Source organism: Motacilla alba, chromosome 5, assembly GCF_015832195.1.
Source record: "Motacilla alba alba isolate MOTALB_02 chromosome 5, Motacilla_alba_V1.0_pri, whole genome shotgun sequence".
NCBI lineage: Eukaryota > Metazoa > Chordata > Aves > Passeriformes > Motacillidae > Motacilla > Motacilla alba.
The window spans coordinates 59,827,249-59,846,396 of NC_052020.1; the positions used below are offsets into that span (position 1 = coordinate 59,827,249).

Genomic DNA, 19,148 nt, shown 5'->3' on the forward strand with positions numbered 1-19,148 from the left:
CCTCTTCCCACCTCTTCCTCCGCCCCCTCCTCTTCCTCCTCCTCCTCCTCCCAGCCTCCCGCCCGCCCCCGGCGCCCCGCTCCCCCGGCCCCCGCTCCGCCCCGCTCCGCTCCGCCCTCAGCGCTCTGCCCTCCCCTGACGGGCGGCTGCCGCCGCGGTTCGTTTAATGAGCCTGCTCGCCAGCCTTAAATTCGGGGAAATTCACCCCAAAGTTTCAGTAATGGGCGCTTCGCCTGTTAGCGGTGACCAGGGCCCGGCTGGGAGCTCCTCACGCCGCGGCGCGGCCATTGACGCTCCTTGTCGCCGTGCCCTGACATTGCTGAGGGCACCTTCGCCTCACACGCCCGCTTCCATCTTGGCTCCATCGCCCGTGGGAATCACGCTGCTGCCTCACATTTCAGCTGGCGACCAAGCCAAGCGGGTCATCTCTGGGAGGTTTGGAGTCCCCATCCCTGGAGGTGTCCGAGGAACGCCTCAGTGGCCTCGCTGCTCTGGGCTGGGGACGAGCTGGGCATCAGTCACAGACTGGATTCAATGATCTTAGAGGTCTTTTCCATCCTAAATGACTCTGGGATCTCCAGTCTGCTCCTCTTCGTGTAAACGATGCCTCAGACACCTCAGTGTTGGGGCAAGAACCTGTTTTTCTGCTTTTTGAGATCCTATGCTCTGAGAACTCTGGGAGAGCTGGAGAGGGACTGGGGACAAGAGATGGAGGGACAGGACACAAGGAATGGCTTCCACTGCCAGAGGGCAGGGATGGATGGGAGATTGGGAGGAATTCCTGGCTGGGAGGGTGGTGGGACCCTGGCACAGGGTGCCCAGAGCAGCTGTGGCTGCCCCTGGATCCCTGGAAGGGCCCAAGGCCAGGTTGGACAGGGCTTGGAGGCACATGGGACAGTGGAAGGGGTCCCTGCCAGTGGCAGGGGGTTGGACTGGATGGTCCTTAAGCTCCCTTCAAACCATTTTATGATTCTGTGAGATTTCACTTTAAGCTGCAGTCATTCATTCCTTTGCTTTTCGGTGAACCAAAATTCCACACTAGTATCAGTGGAATTTCTGAGGGAAGCTTAGTCAAAGTAAGCAAAACTCAATGCGTTGGTTGCTTAAATAAAATCGGAAGTGTCCTTTTGGAAATACTAGTGTGAGATACAAAGCTGTGTTTCGTGTCGGGTACATACACGTAGCGTGTGTACTTGTGATTGTGATATGTGTGGAAACTGATCAGGGGACAATTAAAGGACGAATTCTAATAAATAACTGAGGGAGTAAAGCATGGAAGAAGGCCTTTGAACTTATCCTTTGTTTGCAATTAACTTTTATAGCATCTGAATTAAAGCTTTAAGGATGTTGCTTTCTGCACGTAGCTAGGTATTGAACAGCTTTGCCGTAATAACTTTTTGAAGTATAATTTTAGACTATTGCTTGTAGTAAGGAGCTTTGAAACTATAGCTTTAGGATATATAAAAAGGAAACATGCTTATCTCGACACCTTAACAAAACAGGTAAGAGCAGCTTGAGAAAGGAAGGTGAACATCAACCCAAGGATTGATGGCTTCGACCAAGGGAAGCTAGACATCACTGTTATGAGATTTATAGTCTTTGCAATTAAAAGGTGGGCTCACATCTGGAGTCTGGACCGCACCAGCTGGGAGACCTCTGTCTTCTTTCGGAAGCCGGACCCCACCATCTGGGGATACTCCTTTCTGGGGTACATCCTGAGAAAAACTAACTCACAGTAGTGTATAGAACTGTGAGGTAAAAATTGGGACTAGAAACTGCTGAGAGAGCCTATGAGTACCCCTAGAAACACCTGTAAGCCTCAACCGTCGGTGTGCAGCTGGAGGGAAAACTTCCCCCACTGTACCCAGTGCTGTTTTGCTCATCCTTTACCACATTAATTAATAAATTGATTGCTGCTTGAATATTGGCCTAGTCAAGCTTCTTATTTATAACACTAGCACCGGAATTTTAGAGTCTCAATTTTTTTTTCCTAGTGCACCTTTCTGCTGTTTTTACTACATAAAACTTTGAGAAACCTTCAGCAATCACCTTTCAGCAACCATTCCCTCAGCCAGAGGCTCAGCTCGCTGTTTACATCACTGTTCTGCTCAGAAATGGACTTTGATTTCATGTTCTCATTGTTCCAGGCACATGGGCCGTACGAGCTGCACTCAAAAGGTTGTTAAAACTAAACCTGAGATTTGCATCTTTCCGCTCCTGACATGGCCACGACAGGGAGAAAGGTCTGTAACAGCCATACAAACAGGGAAATATTGTCGCCTGCCCTGTTTTAACTGCCCTGTGCTACACCTTACACCATCTGTTCGATCTGTGATGGGAAAGGAAATAAAACTACAGCTGTTAAAATTGCCAGGGAGATGCTGGATGTTTCCTGGGAAGTCAGGAGCTAATCTAATGTAACTGCCTGTCAGCTGAGCAGGCCCAGAGTAATCCAATTAGGATAATTAGAAGTAGCCAGAAGTGCAATTTAGTGCATTGCTGCTCCAGTCCAACATTCAGGTGAGCTGCACACTGCACTGGGACTGTGTGCACCCCTCGGGGTGGAACTGCTTGGAAAATAAAACCAAAAATCAAGCAGATGCCCTTAAAACCACCACCACCTTGTTTGCTTCTTGCAATAAATCAACACCAGCTCAGGTAAATGCTATTTCCAGAATTCAGCAGCAAATGAGTGTGCCCAGGTGGGCAAAGAGGCCAAAGGCACCTGGCTTGCACCAGGCACGGTGTGGCCACAGGAGCAGGGCAGTGCCTGTCCCCTGTGCTGCCACTGCTGAGGCACCTCCAGCCCTGGGGACAGCTCTGGGCCCCGCATGGAGGGGACACTGAGGGGCTGGAGCGTGTCCAGGGAAGGGAATGGAGCCCCAGGAGAGACTGGGGGAGCTGGGAAGGGGATCAGGCTGGAGAAAAGGAGGCTCAGGAGGGACCTTGTGGCTCTGCACAGCTCCTGCCAGGAGGGGACAGCTGGGGGGGTCGGGCTGTGCTCCCAGGGAACAGGGACAGGAGGAGAGGGAACAGCCTCAGGCTGGGCCAGGGGAGGGTTAGATTGGATATTAGGGAAAATTCCTTCAGGGAAAGGATTGTCCAGACCCCACCAGTCCCTCCTCTCTCCAAGGGTTAGGCTGCCTCTGTTTGGTAGAGCAGGCACAGGACTCCAATCCTTACACCACAGAAAAGTTGCTCCTCCAACTCAGAAGACACAAAATCCACCAGGATAAACAGATTTAAACAGGTTTTATTCATAAACTGTTTGGGGAAAGGAGATTTACTGATATACAAAAAGTCAAGAAATGAACTGACTTTTTTCTGTTTGTGAATCCCTTCAGGCACGTTTACAAATTCCCACCATAATTGCTAAGAGAACAATACATCTCCACACATTTGTACTGAGCCCGGGCTGTAATGAACATTGCATTTCAGAATTGTACAGAAAACACACTCCTGTAGCCAACTTGCAACTAGCATTCCCAAAATTACTAGCTACATGCTACACGAACACCTTACAATGATAATCAAGAGGTACATTATTTCTCTCCTTTTTTTTTTTTGTTATGCATTAACCCAGTAGGATGTGTACAATCAATCACAAATTCTATGGTTAATTTACACAGGTTTGTAGTCAAGCTTGGACTCCAGCTTCTTGGAATCAGCCACTTTCCTGACAGCTTTCATGAAATCTTCCTGAACGACGAAGTCATGATCAGCACGGATCGCAAACATCCCTGGGAAGAGAATTTAACAGTGTGAAGAGACACAACACGAAGTTTCACTCAAACTCAAATGAAAACTGATCCGGGTTATGCTATCTATGTGACTTTCCCATGTCTTGGATGTTGGGAAGAGAAGGGAATTCACCTTTCTGAGCTAAGGGAGTGCTAAAAAGAAAACTTGTTTAAACTCAGAGTGTGCATTTACTGTGTTACTCAGCCTGCCTGTGCAGGCAAACCCCAAGTGCACAAATTTTCATGTGAAAAAAGCACAAAACAGCAGCAACTCTGCAGGCACATGGGCACCACGAGCCCTGAATTCTCTCCAAAAAGGAGAAAAATGGGTTCAATTCCTGCCTCTGGAATGTACGTGGTTCTAATGAGACAGTGGGACACATCAAGATCAGCCAACAAGTGGCTGGCTCAGATGAGCTCAAGTGAAATGTTCCAGCAGCACATTTCTGAGCTCCTGGGTTTAATCCACAGAGGAACAGCTCCAAGATTCAGCATTATCCAAGATTTAGCACATCCAAATGAAGAGTTAAGGAATTACCTGCTTCAGTACAGACGTTTCTCAAGTCTGCTCCGTTGAAGCCATCTGAAAGCTTCACGATTGCTTCATAATCTGTTCATAAAACACCAGCGCCCGTTAGGAATAAATCACCCTTCCCCTTGGGGCTGCCAATAAAATACACATCCAGCTACCAAACTTGGATTTCAGTGCAAACAGAGCTGCCCACTGGGCTGATAAATTAACTGGAATCAGCAGCTGTATCAGGCCTTCCATTAAAACAGGAATGTGTGGCAGCCAAAAGCTCGTGTTATATAATTAAATCCCAAAGTTACCAACTTGTGGTTGCAAGAATCAACACGAAGTGCAAAAGCTCCATCAAGGCAATGTTCTTATCATTTAAATGGTGTAGAAGCCCAGAAAACTTCTCTCCAGGTGGTCATAACTCAGTCCCTTTCCACTTCCAACACTCCAGCTACTAAAGGCACTTAGTGTCTTAATATATTAAGCCTGATGTTTTATGCACATGTATTCACTAAAAGAGTGGCCACGGTTATAATTCAGTGGAAATCAATTTCTAAACCATTGCTGAGCCTCCAGCAAGTTCTGATTTCTGCAAGGCTGCTTATTACAATTATTAACTCCCTGGAAAACTTTTCAGTTTCCCTTTTGTATAAAATTCAAAACATCTGAATTGAATGTTTTTATCTCAAGAATCCAAAAGCTCATAAAGATGAGTAGTTCTTCAGCTTCCATGTAATGCAATGTCATATAAAAAAGTATTTTCACAATTGGAAAGTTAAAAAATATAAGTGAGGAGAATGAACAAGGTTGAACAGTGCAAGGTTTGTGAGTTTAGGGTTTTCAGCAGACACCAGGATTGAAGCAGGAGAATCTCATGCTGGAACCTGAGCAAATCCTTCTCTTTGGATTTAAATCCAATTTCCACCTCACCCTGCTGCTAAGTTCAGGCCTTCCTTTTGGGGTATCAAAGCTGAGCATCACAGTCTTTCCACATCACCTGCAGGAATTCAGCAAGGACCTGACACCTCAGCTTGCTGAACAGCAGAAGGAATGATCCCACTGCAGTGCCAAAGACACAGATGAAGGAGAATTCCAGAATCCCACAATGGTTTGGGTTGGAAGAGACCTTCTAGACCATCTGCTTCCCACCCCTGCCATGGCCAGGGGAACCTTTCACTTTCTCCAAGCCTCATCCAACCCGGCCTTGGACACTTCCAGGGATGCAGGAGCAGCCACAGCTTCTCTGGGAAAACTGAGCCAGGGCCTCACTGTCCTCACAGGGCAGCGTTTCCTCCCACTATCCCATCTCTCCCTGCCCTCTGGCAGTGGGAAGCCATTCCCCCTCGTGCTGTCACTCCATGCCTTGTAAGAAGTTTCTCTCCAAGAACTTTTACCTCAGGCTCATGATTTGCTTTGGAGCTCCTTCTCTGTCTCAGCCTGCAGCCACGTGCAGGTTTAAACCACCGCTGCTGCTAAGAAAAGCAGTGCCCAGCCCTGGCCCTCCCCCAGCTCCCTCCTGCTGTCCCTGAGCTGAGCTGCAGCTGTTGATGCAGCCAGATGGTGACTGGGATCAGCTCCAGGGGCTGCAGGAATCGCTGCTGTCAGCACAGAGGGGGTGGGGGTGGCACGGGGCCCTGGGGCACTGCTGCACTCCCAGCGCTGCTTTAAAGGCAAAGCCCAGCCCCAGCTTCCTCCAGGAAAGCTGGGAGGAGTCACTGTGAAAGCAGGACTCTGGGCAGCTCAGAGTAACACAGTCCTTAAATAAACCCTCCCCATTTTATCCTATTATTCTCTCCTTACACTCCTGAGAGAATGATCCACACCACTGCCAGACAACAGTTTTGCTTGTGCCACCTTCAAACTCCAGGGTTTCTCCCTGACTTTTAAAGATTGTTGCTTTCAGACTTCTTCATTAGCAGTATTTTTTTCACTGAGGGGTGAATGAAAACACTCTTTGCTTGCACTAAGCAATTCCATTAGAAGCAGGAAACTGCCTGATGAGAACCTTGTTGTTTTTCCAGTTTCCAGCTGGGCTCAAGGGTTTATATTCAGTTTTCTTTTTCAAAGCCTTAACAACAGTTTAATCAGGATGAATTTAAAAATAAAACAAGTGGAATTCCAACAGGGGAAGTTGTGTGGGCAGTGTAAAGGTGGGAATACAGTCAGAACCACTGTAACAACTCACCCTCTTCCCATCCCTACAAACGGCAGCAGGAATGACATCCAGGCAACTTCTACTTACCTATCTCACCATGTTTAGTGATAGGACCTGCATGAATCTTCAAAATATCTAATCTGGCTTGTTCATTTGGGAGATCGATATCTAGAAAGAATGACAGCTTCAATCAAAGCAGAAACCCACAATTCCCAGGGATTACATCCTCCTTCCAGCCGCTGGCAAGCAGAAACTCACGGATTTTTCTATCCAGCCTTCCGGGCCGCAGCAGGGCAGGATCCAGGGTGTCAGGTCTGTTGGTAGCCATGATCATTTTAACTCTGTGCAGAGTGTCAAATCCATCCATCTGATTCAACAACTAACAGAGAACAGAACTTTGGTTTTAAACAACCCAGTCTGATTTGTTTTCCTGCCTAAGTATTCTTCACCCAAGATGAAAAGCTCGGAAGCAAAAAAAAAAATTCCTACAAGGCCTTGAGCTCCCTGAATATTCCATCCCAAGCAATGGAGAGCTGAAGAGACGCTGAAAATGCTTTGCCCAAAGAAAAGGACATTGAGCAAAGCTGAGCTCAAACGTGAAACACTTGACTAAAACAATGAGGCAAAGAAAATACTGCAAGGACTGAAGGAGCCAATGGCTGCCCGACACATTTGGATTGTGGAGCACCAAGGCCAGGACATTCCAATTAAGACTTGAAGAACAGCCTCTGGAATACTAATCCACACACAGGAAGGCATCTCATTGTGAACACTCAAAGCACTTGCTCTTTGATCACAGTGATTTAATTCTCTGTGGAAGGCAGACACATTCTTTTGAACCAGGCAAACTGTTTGCAAACACAGGCTAAGGAAGGTTCCCATTAGCTTCAGAATTTCTAATTGTCACCAGGTTTTAATATTCTCTTCACACAACCCAGTTTATCAAAGCAATGAATACAGAAACAAAGAAATACAAGTGCTCCTCCTAGCTTTGAAAATCCAACTGCAACAGTCCAAAAATGTTACAGACTGTCTTTGGGACTAAAAGAGACAGAAAGGGGGATTCTGCTAACCTTCAAAGATGCAGGCAGCAGCAGTAAGCAAAAGAAAACATGCCAAATCATTTCAGCAATTTAAAAAGATTCAATTGGTCTCCACATTGAACTCATGGCTGAGTACCAGGATGTGCAGCTGCCTTTTGTAAAAGCAGCACTTAGTTCCCTTCTGGTTTATTGACCCAGAAATAAAGCCAGATGCCAGGAAACAATTCACACCTGTACTGTTATTTAATGTGGCTGTGCAGGCCACAGTCAGGAATTGGACACTCACCTCCATCAGAGTCCTCTGAATTTCTCTATCAGCTGACGTGCCTTCGGAGAAGCGGCGCCCACCTGCAGCACACCAAACCCATCAGTTCTGCCACTTGATTTTTGCCTTTCAAACGGGGGCAATCGGCTTTACAGCTGACTCCAGCCCTAAAAGGACAGCCCAGCCGCCCCTCAGGCCACGAGCCTTACCAATAGCATCGATCTCATCCATGAAAATGATGCAGGGCTGATGATCTCTGGCATAATTGAACATCTCTCGGATCAGCCGAGCGCTCTCGCCGATGTATTTGTCCACTATGGAACTGGACACCACCTTGGGAAGGACAGAGGAGGATGAGGAGGCTGGAGAGCAAACACAGCCCATGGGTGTGGGGGCAGTGCCATTACACACCTTGAGGAAGTTGCAATCCAGCTGGCTGGCAACTGCTCTGGCCAAAAGGGTTTTTCCTGTGCCTGGATAAACAAAAGAAACAAGAGACTGAAGCTGTTTAATTACTGACTCAACACTGCCTGCCAGTGACTTAGGAAGGAGGGGAAAAAAGGAAAGGGAAAAAAGGAAAGGGAAAGGAAGAGGGAGAAAAAGGAGAAAGGAATAACCAAAGATGAGATGGAGAGAGAGAGAGGAGAGAGAGGGGAAAGAGGAGAGAGAGAGGAGAGAGAGGAGAGAGGGGAGAGAGAGGAGAGAGAGGGGAGAGAGGAAAGAGAGAGAGAGAGGAGAGAGAGGAGAGAGGGGAGAGAGGGGAGAGAGGGGAGAGAGGGGAGAGAGGGGAGAGAGGGGAGAGAGGGGAGAGAGGGGAGAGAGGGGAGAGAGGGGAGAGGGGAGAGAGGGGAGAGAGGGGAGAGAGAGGAGAGGAGAGAGAGAGGACAGAGAGAGGAGAGGAGAGAGAGAGGACAGAGAGAGGACAGAGAGGAAAGGAAAAAGAGAAAAAAAAAGAAGAAAAAGGAAAAAGAGAAGAAAGAAAATAGAAAAATGAAAAAGGAAAGGAAAAAATAAAAAGGGAGAGAAGGAGAAACAAAGGTGGCTCTTGCCACGGTCTGAAAGCAACAACCAAACACTTGTTGCCCTTTGCTGAGACTCACCAGGGGGGCCGTAGAGCAGGCAGCCTTTTGGAGGGATAATTCCCACACGCTGGAATAATTCTGGGTTTGTCAGTGGCAGTTCAATGACCTGTGAAGTGACAGAGTGCAACCTGAGCCTCTGAGTTTTAGAACAGCTAATGATGCACATGCCAGCCTGTTTTTCACCTAGCTGCATTATTTATTGGCAGCATTTTTGTGTGAGAAACAGTTTATTAAGAAAATGTGTGAGATCCTATGGATCAATCCACTCCCTTGCCTTGGCTCTGCAATTGCTGCTTCCTCTCAATGCTCTTTGCTCAAATCACATCCCTACTGTCCTAATTCCATTCCCCAGAGCAATCCTGGTAGTTTTGGAGCAAAATTCCAGTCTGCTTTGCCCTGCCACTTGAACTTCAAGGTACTCCCACAGCCTAAAGGGTCCTGGATCCTTTAAACCCCCTTCTCCAAAGGATCATCTTCATTTTAATCCCAATCCAAGCACTTTAAATGAAACATGAAAATCACTGATCTGAGAGGATCCTTGATCAGCCCCATGGTGTTGGAGGACAAACATAAAAAGGTGTTTTTGCCCTGAAAAGCCTCACTGAGAGCATGGATCAGGATCTGATGAGGGTTTGACAAACATCAAAAGGTGTTTTTGCCCTGCAAAGCTTCACTGGGAGCATGGATCAGGATCTGATGGAGGTTTGACAAACATAAAAAGGTGGTTTTGCCCTGAAAAGCCTCACTGAGAGCATGGATCAGGATCTGATGGGGGTTTGACAAACATAAAAAGGTGGTTTTGCCCTGAAAAGCCTCACTGAGAGCATGGGTCAGGATCTGATGGGGGTTTGACAAACATGAAAAGGTGTTTTTGCCCTGCAAAGCTTCACTGGGAGCATGGATCAGGATCTGATGGGGGATTGACAAACATCAAAAAGGTGTTTTTGCCTTGCAAAGCCTCACTAAGAGCATGGATCAGGATCTGATGGGGGTTTGACAAATATGAAAAGGTGTTTTTGCCCTGAAAAGCCTCACTGAGAGCATGGATCAGGATCTGATGAGGGTTTGACAAACATCAAAAGGTGTTTTTGCCCTGCAAAGCTTCACTGAGAGCATGGGTCAGGATCTGATGGGGGTTTGACAAACATAAAAAGGTGGTTTTGCCCTGAAAAGCCTCACTGGGAGCATGGATCAGGATCTGATGGGGGATTGACAAACATCAAAAAGGTGTTTTTGCCCTGCAAAGCCTCACTAAGAGCATGGGTCAGGATCTGATGGGGGTTTGAGGCACTGGGTACCTCCCGTAACTCTCGGATTTGTTCCGACAGGCCTCCGATCTCAGAGTAGGAAACATCTCCTGGGTCTTCATGAGACATGTTATAAACCAGTGGATCCACTTCCCTGGGCAGGTATCTGGAAAACAAGAGTTAAGAGGAGATATTTTTATTGTGTAGACACATTTATAAATTCATAAAGTTATTCCCATAAATTATACAGCAATACGAACATTATTTCTTCTCTTCCCACCTCATGCAGGAAAAACCCCAAACCTAGCAAACCTTTTAAAGCTTTAAAACACACCTTAAAACATGGCTGAAAATATTGTAATTATTTTTCTAAAGAAATTTCTTTTTAAAGAATTTCTTTTTAATGAATTTCTTTTTAAATCATATAAAACAGACACACAAGTCTTCCCTCAAAGTAACTGTCCTTACTTCAGCATTGCTTTGCAGAAAATGTTTACAAAACATTGCAGAAGTGATTATTCAAGCCTTTGTGTGATGTTTAACAAGAAGAGCAGAATCCTACCTCATAATAGTCAGAGTGGTCATGTCCAGAGCAACTCTTGTCCCTGGCTTCAGCTTACTCTTGTCAAGCTAGTCCCAAAAAAAAGAATTCTGTTAGAAGCCCACTCCAACCCAATCCCTGATTTTAGCCCAAATGTTCACACTGCAGCTTGCACCCCTTGCTCCATCACACACAAGAAAAAACCAGGCTACAGAGTTGCACACCAAGCAGTCATTAACTTTCCTGCACCTCTTTTAAAGCAAGGACTGTTTTCTAGTCCATCATTAATTTTTAATTTTGCTGCTGTCAGTCTGACTACATCAGTGGGATCTAATCCTGCCCTCTGCTCCACACAGGAACAGCTGCTTCAGAATCACAAACAAGCCTCACAAAAAGTTCAACGTTTTCCCGTGTCACTACTTCTCTTTGAAGTCAGCTGTTCAATTCTTATCTTTCACCTTGGATGCCTCCTCTCCTGCCTCAGCAGTTTTGCTCTGCTTATTCCATTTTTATGGGATTTTTTAAGCACATTCCAGTACACCCTACTCAATTTTACTGGAATTAAAAGAGGATTTTGACAACCTTCTTCCAGGACTGCTGGAAGTTTACCACTGTCCCTGCTGGGGGATTTATAAGGTCCCTTGCCACGTGGGTCCTTGACCCCCTGGAAGGGTTTAGGATCAAGCTGTCCCCCCTCCCTTACTGTTGTCACTACTAAGGCCTCTTTCCAGCTTCCTTATCCAAAGAACTTTGTAACAGCTTGGAATTCTCTCCGATTCTACTCTGCCCAACAGACTGAAGTTATTTTGCAGTGGGAAGAAAACAAAGAGAAACCACTTGACCTTCTCAGCTGAGGCACTTGAGACAGGGAAGTGATTTTGTTCCCACTTAAACAGCCTTGCTCTCCTCCCTCCTGAGCAGCAGCAGCTCAGCCAGGAGGGCTCTGATCAAAAACCTCGTCCTTCTAGTCCAGGAGAAATTGTTTGTCTTTGATATTTTGACATTTTGAAAACAATCAGGGCTTTTTTTTTTTTGTTTTGTTTTGGGTGTTTTTTTTGTTTTGATTTTGGTGTTTTGGTTTTTTTTTTTTTTTGAGCCTCTGGTAGCAAATCAAGGATCTTTTAAGATAAAAGAGTGTTTTTAGTGAAGAAAAAACTCCAAAGTGCTGGTTCATCCAAGGACAATCTATCCCTCAGGATTCAGCTCTGTTTCAACACAGAACATCGAGATTACCTCACATGCCCCACAGTGGAATTAGGTTTATTTATGTCCCAAAATTCTGCAATGAACATCAGTTTCTCTCCAGAAAGAGGAAAAAAAAAGATATGGATGAAGATAATGGCTTTAAACAGACAAAGAGTAAGTTTGGATGGAATTTTGGGAAGGAATTCCTGGCTGTGAGGGTGCCCAGAGCAGCTGTGGCTGCCCCTGGATCCCTGGAAGTGCCCAAGGTCAGGCTGGACAGGGCTTGGAGCAGCCTGGGACAGTGGAAGGTGTCCCTGCCCATGGCAGGGGTGGAATGAGATGAACTTTGGTCTCTTCCAACCCAAACTATTCCATGATAAAGATTTATGGTAAAATAACATTAAATCTAAAACTCAGCAGCACGACAGCGACAGTCACAGCAGAGCAACTGTGAAATCACACAATCAGTTCTGATAGTAATTCATTTTCAGAGAGTCCAAAATCAGGCAGAAGGACAGAGTTTTGACTCAATAAAAATCACAAAACACATGCAAGGTCCCAGGAATGCTGGGGATTATTCTGTCTCCACCAGGAAGTTACACTGCTACTACTATAAAGGGAGAGGGGAGCAGGCACCAGTGTAAAAGAGTGGTGTGCACATTAAAGAAGAAAAAAACACTCCACTAAGGACCCGTGGATGAAAAGCAATGCTAATATTCCACAGAAAAGCAAATTTTAATGAATATTCACAGAGATCAATTACCTGACGGCGACAGCCAACCACATATCTTGGTCCATTTGTAGCCTTCACAATGACTGGAGAGAGAAAATTGGGAGAAAAACCTCAAATTTACTCAATTTACCCTCTGAGCTGTGATTCTGAATTAACCAGAATGCTCTTTGCCAATAATCTGATCACCAACACTTTATTTCTTTACTCCTCCATAACTTTAACAAGATTTAAACTTTAAAAGCTTATTTTTTTGTGGCTGCCCCATCCCTGGAAGAGTTCCATGCCAGGCTGGAGAGGGCTTGGAACAGCCTGGGATAGTGGGAGGTTGGAATGAATGGTCTTTAAGGTCTCTTCCAACCCAAAGCATCCCACGGCTCCATGATTTTCACAGTCTCAGAGAACATAAGAATTCAGTGTACTCACACTTCTCCTCTGTCAGCTGTTTAAGAACCTCACCAACAATCTGTAAAAGAGTAAATACAGCATCAGCCTCAAGGGAAATCAACACTGCAGGACTCAGACACCCTGTAACCATCCCTAACCCATCAGTTCCTGCTCGTTTTACCTGCACTGCTCCCACTTTCTCTTTCTTGATGCTAAAAATGGATGTAAAGGTTACTTCAACAGGCAGCACAGGCTGCCAACACCACGTTTCCCTCACGTACCTGCCCAACGCTCTGCAAGGCCTTGAGATCATTTTCTGACTTCTCATACTGCTTGGTGAGTTCCTTCAGCTGTTCCCTTACTAGAAGAGGAAAGAAACACAGGATTTTGGTAACCTTCAACCCCACAAAAGCACAGGACCAGACCCTTTTCCAGCAGCAAAGCTGCAGGCAGAGTGAGACTGGGAGACCAGTAAGGACCCTTGAGCTAACGGGGAGAAGGGAATGGAGCTGGGGAAGGGAATGGAGCACCAGGAGAGCCTGAGGGAGCTGGGAAAGGGGCTCAGCCTGGAGCAAAGGAGGCTCAGGGGGGACCCTGTGGCTCTGCACAGCTCCCTGCCAGGAGGGGACAGCCGGGGGGGTCGGGCTGTGCTCCCAGGGAACAGGGACAGGACAAGGGGAAATGGCTTTAAGTTGTGCCAGGGTAAGTTTAAACTGGGTATTAGGGAAAATTTCTTCAGGGCAAGGGCGGTCAGTCACTGGGGAAAGGCTGCTAAGAAAGACGGTGGAGTCCCCATCCCTGGAGGTGCCCAAGGAACGGCTGGACGTGGCACTCAGTGCCCCGCTCCATTGACAAGGTGGTGACAGCCACAGCTTGGTTTCGCTCATCCCAGACACCTTTCCAAACCTAAACGACTCCGTGATTCTGTGACCCTCCGGAGCTCTCCCGAGGCCACCGGGACCCAGCCGGCAGCGCCCACCGCCGCCCGCCCCCGGGGCCCGGCCAGGCCCGTGACGAAGCGCGGGCAGCGCCGCGGCCGCCGCGCTCCCTCTCGGCGCTCAGAGCCGCCCGGCCGCCATCCCCTCACGGCCCGCCGTGCCCGCGCTCACACTCCTTGAGGCGGCCGTCGATCTCCTTGTGCTCCAGCAGCTTCTTGCGGTAATCCTGCAGCGCCTTGTCCCTGGGGTCCGCCATGATGAGCAGCCGCCGCTCATAGGGAATGCCGGGAAGGGCCATGGCGGCGGCGCCGGCCCTCAGCGCCGCGCAGCGCCCCCTGCCGCCGCGGAGGACTGCGGCTGTCGCGACAGGCGGCCGCTGTCGTGAGGGGCCGCGAGTGTCGCGGACATGGGCCGCGATGGGCACGGGCTGTGCCGGCGCTCAGAGGCCGCACTGTGGGTTCAAGGGCGGCCGCGCAGTGTGGGCAGAGGCGGAGGGGCGAGGAGACCTCATGGGGGTGCAGGAATGGTTTGGGCTGGAAGGGACCCTTTCATCCCGTTTCCTGCTGTGGGCAGTTTGTGGGACATTGCTGATAAAAACGAGAGCAGGCTCACGGCACTGAAGTGATTTCAGCTTTTATTATAATAAAAAGAAAGGCCTGAAGCAAGGGGGCCCGCGGGCCGAGCAGCAGCGATCCCGCCGAGGATGCGGCAGCGCCGGCGCCCCTCAGCAGCGCCGGCCCCGATGTCCCACATGGAGCGGCACACATTCCCTGGGTCAGAAGCCCCTTTTAATTCTGGGGTTTTGTCCCTTTTGTTAGGAAATTTAATCCACAAACACCAGAGGTTTATGTCCAAAAAGGAGACAGAGGAGTCACTTTATTCCAATAAAGGGAGAGGCCATGGGGCATTCCCCTGGGATCTCTCCAATTTTTGGAAGACGCAGTCTCTTTTTTATCCCAATTTCCCGGCTGCATTTCCCTTCTCTCCTACCCCATTTCTGAGGTACTTGAGAGGTACAGACTCCCTGATACCCCTGATACCAAAGATTCCCCTCTAGTGTATAACCCTCCCTCTTAATCTTTAATTCTTACGGAATTCAGGGGTTTTTCTTAATTTCGTTTATCGGCAAACCTGAAGTTTATTTGTAAAAGCAAATATCTTTTTCTATTCATCAACCAGTGGAATCATTGCCATTGCTTCTTTTATCTCCCAATGCTGGTTTTATCTACCAGCAGACCCGCAGCTTGTTTGTAAAGACAAATCCGCTATTCCTCTCACTTTGGATTGGTTTCTTTTTGGATCCTTCATTAGCATGAAGGTTTAAGGCTCTTAATTGTCCATTACAGCTCTGTCCAGGCTGGTTTCGCTGGGAGGTGGTGCACTTCACTGAGGTGTGTTATGGCACATTGAGTGCCCTATTTTTTTATAAATACCCTTTTAACCCCTTTTACAATAGAATAACCAAACTAACAGTACGTTCTTAACTATTATCAGCTGTTTTACAACAGTTTCTAACCGATTTTTAACAATTCCCAACGCAGACCAACAGCTGCCGTGGTCTGGAAAATCCCCCAGAGCCTCTGTTGGGGGTACGAGAGCAGGGCAGGGCAGGCAGAGGTCAGGGTGAGAGGGCAATGGCCAGGAGAGCAAGGAGGGATGAGCAAGAGCTGAGCTCTGCAGAGAATCAAGTGACCAATGTCAGCACTGCCAGCTGGGAGTGAGGGCTGGGAGGGACAAAAAGTCACCTTTGGCCATCTGGCCAAGAAAATGGACCCGGCTGTAAGTCCAAGGAAAGCTATCTCCTGTCACAGAATCATGGAATGGGTTGGGTTGGAAGGGATCTTAAATCCCATGCCATGCCATGCCATCCATGCCATCCCATCCCACTCCTGCCATGGGCAGGGACACCTTCCACTGTCCCAGGCTGCTCCAAGCCCTGTCCAGCCTGGCCTTGGACACTGCCAGGGATCCAGGGGCAGCCCCAGCTGCTCTGGGCACCCTGTGCCAGGGCCACCCACCCTCATAGCCAGGAATTCCTTCCCCAAATCCCATCCATCCCTGCCCTCTGGCAGTGGGAAGCCAAGAGAAACTCTGGGGTTTTGTTCCCGTCCCTGTGGCTCTGCAAGGGCCCTGAGTCACAGAGCAGCTGCTCCCCAAATCCTGCTTTAGCCCTGCAGCTCATCCCAAATCGTGTGCCGGGGAAGGGCTTTTGGCTGGCCACTGCCAGGCAGGGATCACACACCTTGTCTTCATGCTCTGCCTCAGAGTGGAGCTACTCGGGGTGAAACCTGGAAGGTTTGGCGTCCTAGAATCCCAGACTGGGCTGGAAAGGACTTTAGATCCCATCTCATCCCAGCCCTGCCATGGCAGGGACACCTGCCACCATCCCAGGCTGCTCCAAGCCCTGTCCAACCTGGCCCAGGACACTGCCAGGGTGGGGCAGCCCACAAAATAATAAGCTTTTTTTAAATTTAAATCTGCTTAATGATTTTGAGGAGCAAAGAATTAAAGTATCGGTGATCAGATTATTGGCAGAAAAACACACTGGATAGCTCTGAACCACACCTCAGAGGGTGAATGAAGGAAATTTGGTTTTTTCTCTAATTTTCTCTCTCCAGTCATTGTGAAGGCGAAAAATGAACCGTGATACAAATGCACCAAACGGCTGGCTGCCACTGTCAGGTAATTAATTTGTGTGAATCTTCATTAAAGTCGGCTTTGGTCTGGATTATTAGCATTGCTTTTTATCCTCAGTGAAATGTTTTTATCTTCTGTAACGTGCACATCCCTGTTTGATATTGGCACCTTCTCCTCTCTCCCTGTGTAGCTGGCAGTGCTGTCACTTCCTGGTGATGACACACTGGGGACCTTGCATGAGTTTTATGATTTTTAATAATAAAAATTTGGATCTGATCTTCATCTGTCAGCCCCGTGGTGCTGGGGGGCTGCACCCCAAATCCCCCCTGTCAGAGTGGGGTCAGGAGCACTGCCAGCCCCGTGTCCCTCCAGTGCCACTGTGTGACAGAAAAACGACCAGAGGATATTGGCTTTTGCATTTCTGTGTTAGATTTTGTATGTTGTTAGAGATTATAAGTAAATTATTATTAATAATTTTATTTATTTTTATTAAACTATTTAAAATTATTTAAATAATTAAGTTTAAAATTATTATTATTGGCAAAAAGTACAAATTATAACTTTTTAGCTGCTTATTACTATAATCTATCAGTTTATGTACGCACTGTGTTGCTCACAGAATTGTGTAATTATTATAATATCATGTATAATTTATGGAAATAATAGTGTGATAAATATATTGTTCTACATGTGAGAAAAGCTTTTGTGTAACTAAAACCAGTGTAAGGCCATCCCCAGAGCAGCCTGTCCAGGTGATAACCATGACCCCAACCAGAGCAATTAGACAATTCCGTGCTAAATTGAATTTAATTTCATACTAGATCCTCGTCAGAGGATGCGAAGCTGCAGGATGGAGACACCAGAAGAAATAAACCACATTGCCCTGACACCCAGCATGTCATGCAGATGGCCAGAGTGTGAAGAAGTCAAACAGAGGAGCTCCCAAAACACCAGAGAGTCTGAAAGGATGTTTGAATAATGCATGAGACACATGAATATGCACGGACCTCAGCAGGTAACAGGAGAGAGATAACGCTGGCTGCACACACCGGAGCGTTCTTTGGCTGTTGGCCAGGAGCACTGGAAATGTTGTCCTTTTTTTTGCATGCAAGAAATGGATTTGTAGAAAATGTTTAAACCTGATTGAAGGTTTTCATGTGGTATGTATTTGTATAGAAACTTTAAGGTAGGAAGTATTAATTTAGGAATGTTCTGGAACAGGAGAGATACTGTGAAGAGAGAAATAGAAATAGAAAGACATTTTAAAGGATGGCCTTACAAAAAAAATTAAATACTTCAGAAAAATAGAACTATGAAAGACACATTGTATTAAGACCCACAAAAAGTAATTTTAAATTATTAGCTTTAAAACATTTACAGTATGGTGTGGCCAAAACTGATAGGCCAGGAAACGCTCATAGTGTATTAAATAGTGTAACTAAGAAATATACATTATAATATATAATATGTACATTATATATACATATAATAATACACATATATCATATACATTACATATATTATATGTAATGCATTACATATATTACATTACATATATAAATTAATGGACTATAATATGTACATTATAAATACAGATAATAATACACATATGTTATATGCAATATATTACATATATTATTATATATAGTAATTAATATAATAAAATAGAACATTACTAATATGTACATTAAAATACATATAATAACACACATATATTATATCATATATTATATTATATTATATTATATTATATTATATTATATTATATTATATTATATTATATTATATTATATTATATTACATATATTATATTACATATAGTAATTAATATAATATAATATGTACATTATATATACAGATAATAATACAATTATGTTGTATTATATACATTACATATATTATAGTATATATAGTAATAAATAAAATAGAAGATGACCTAATATGTACATTATAAATACATATAATAATACACATATATTATATTATATGCAATATATTGCATATATTATATTACATATAGTAATTAATATAATATGTACATAATATATACAGATAATAATGCAATTATATTATATACATTACATATATTATAGTATTATATATAGCAATAAATAGAATAGAATATGACACATGTAGAGCATATATTCATATAATACACATCTATTATAGATAATATATCACACATATTGTATTATATGTAATATATTACATATATTAAATTATATATAGTAATAATATAACATATAACATAACATAACATAATTAAGAAAGAATTATGTTTCTTAATTTTTAAAATCTATTTCTTCTGATTGCAACAGCGTGAATTACAACATCTGCATCATCTCACCCTTCAAACGAAACTAAAAATAGAATAAAACCGTTTTAAAACGCCCGCATCCGAATAAAAAAAAAACACCAAAAAACCAAAAAACCCACCAACCTTAATACCACAAACTGGATTATTATTATTATTATTATTATTATTATTATTATTATTATTATTATTATTATTATCATTATTATCATTATTATCATTATTATCATTATTATTATTATTGTCACTATTGTTCACCTCAGCGCGGGTTGTTTCTGTTGTTCCCGCGGCGCAGTTCCCTCTCTCGGGAGCGGGCGCTGTTCCCGTGTCCCGGTGTCCCGGCGCGGGGCCGTGCCGCTGTCGC

At 45.4% G+C, this 19,148-nt stretch overlaps 1 protein-coding gene across 1 annotated transcript; it reads right to left on the reverse strand.

The window, feature by feature from the left end:
• Nucleotides 1-3,233: 3,233 nt before the first annotated feature.
• PSMC6 (proteasome 26S subunit, ATPase 6) lies at nucleotides 3,234-14,174 on the reverse strand. Its single transcript, XM_038139235.1, has 14 exons — nucleotides 14,005-14,174; nucleotides 13,177-13,256; nucleotides 12,935-12,974; nucleotides 12,542-12,594; nucleotides 10,615-10,682; nucleotides 10,104-10,218; nucleotides 8,824-8,911; nucleotides 8,135-8,196; nucleotides 7,933-8,056; nucleotides 7,745-7,806; nucleotides 6,674-6,794; nucleotides 6,503-6,583; nucleotides 4,279-4,350; nucleotides 3,234-3,740 (listed from the first exon to the last, which is right to left on the reverse strand). Exons 1-14 carry the CDS (start codon nucleotides 14,129-14,131, stop codon nucleotides 3,622-3,624), a joined length of 1,212 nt encoding a protein of 403 aa, XP_037995163.1. The 5' UTR covers nucleotides 14,132-14,174; the 3' UTR covers nucleotides 3,234-3,621.
• Between the last annotated feature and the right edge of the window lie 4,974 nt (nucleotides 14,175-19,148).

Coding starts and splice junctions, on each gene's coding strand:
- PSMC6 (XM_038139235.1), bottom strand. CDS start 14,131: ATGGCCCTTCCCGGCATTCCCTATGAGCGGCGGCTGCTCATCATGGCG. Junction 12,975..13,176: donor CCTTGCAGAGCGTTGGGCAG/GTACGTGAGGGA, acceptor ACTCTTTTACAG/ATTGTTGGTGAGGTTCTTAA. Junction 12,595..12,934: donor ACAGCTGACAGAGGAGAAGT/GTGAGTACACTG, acceptor TTCTCTCTCCAG/TCATTGTGAAGGCTACAAAT.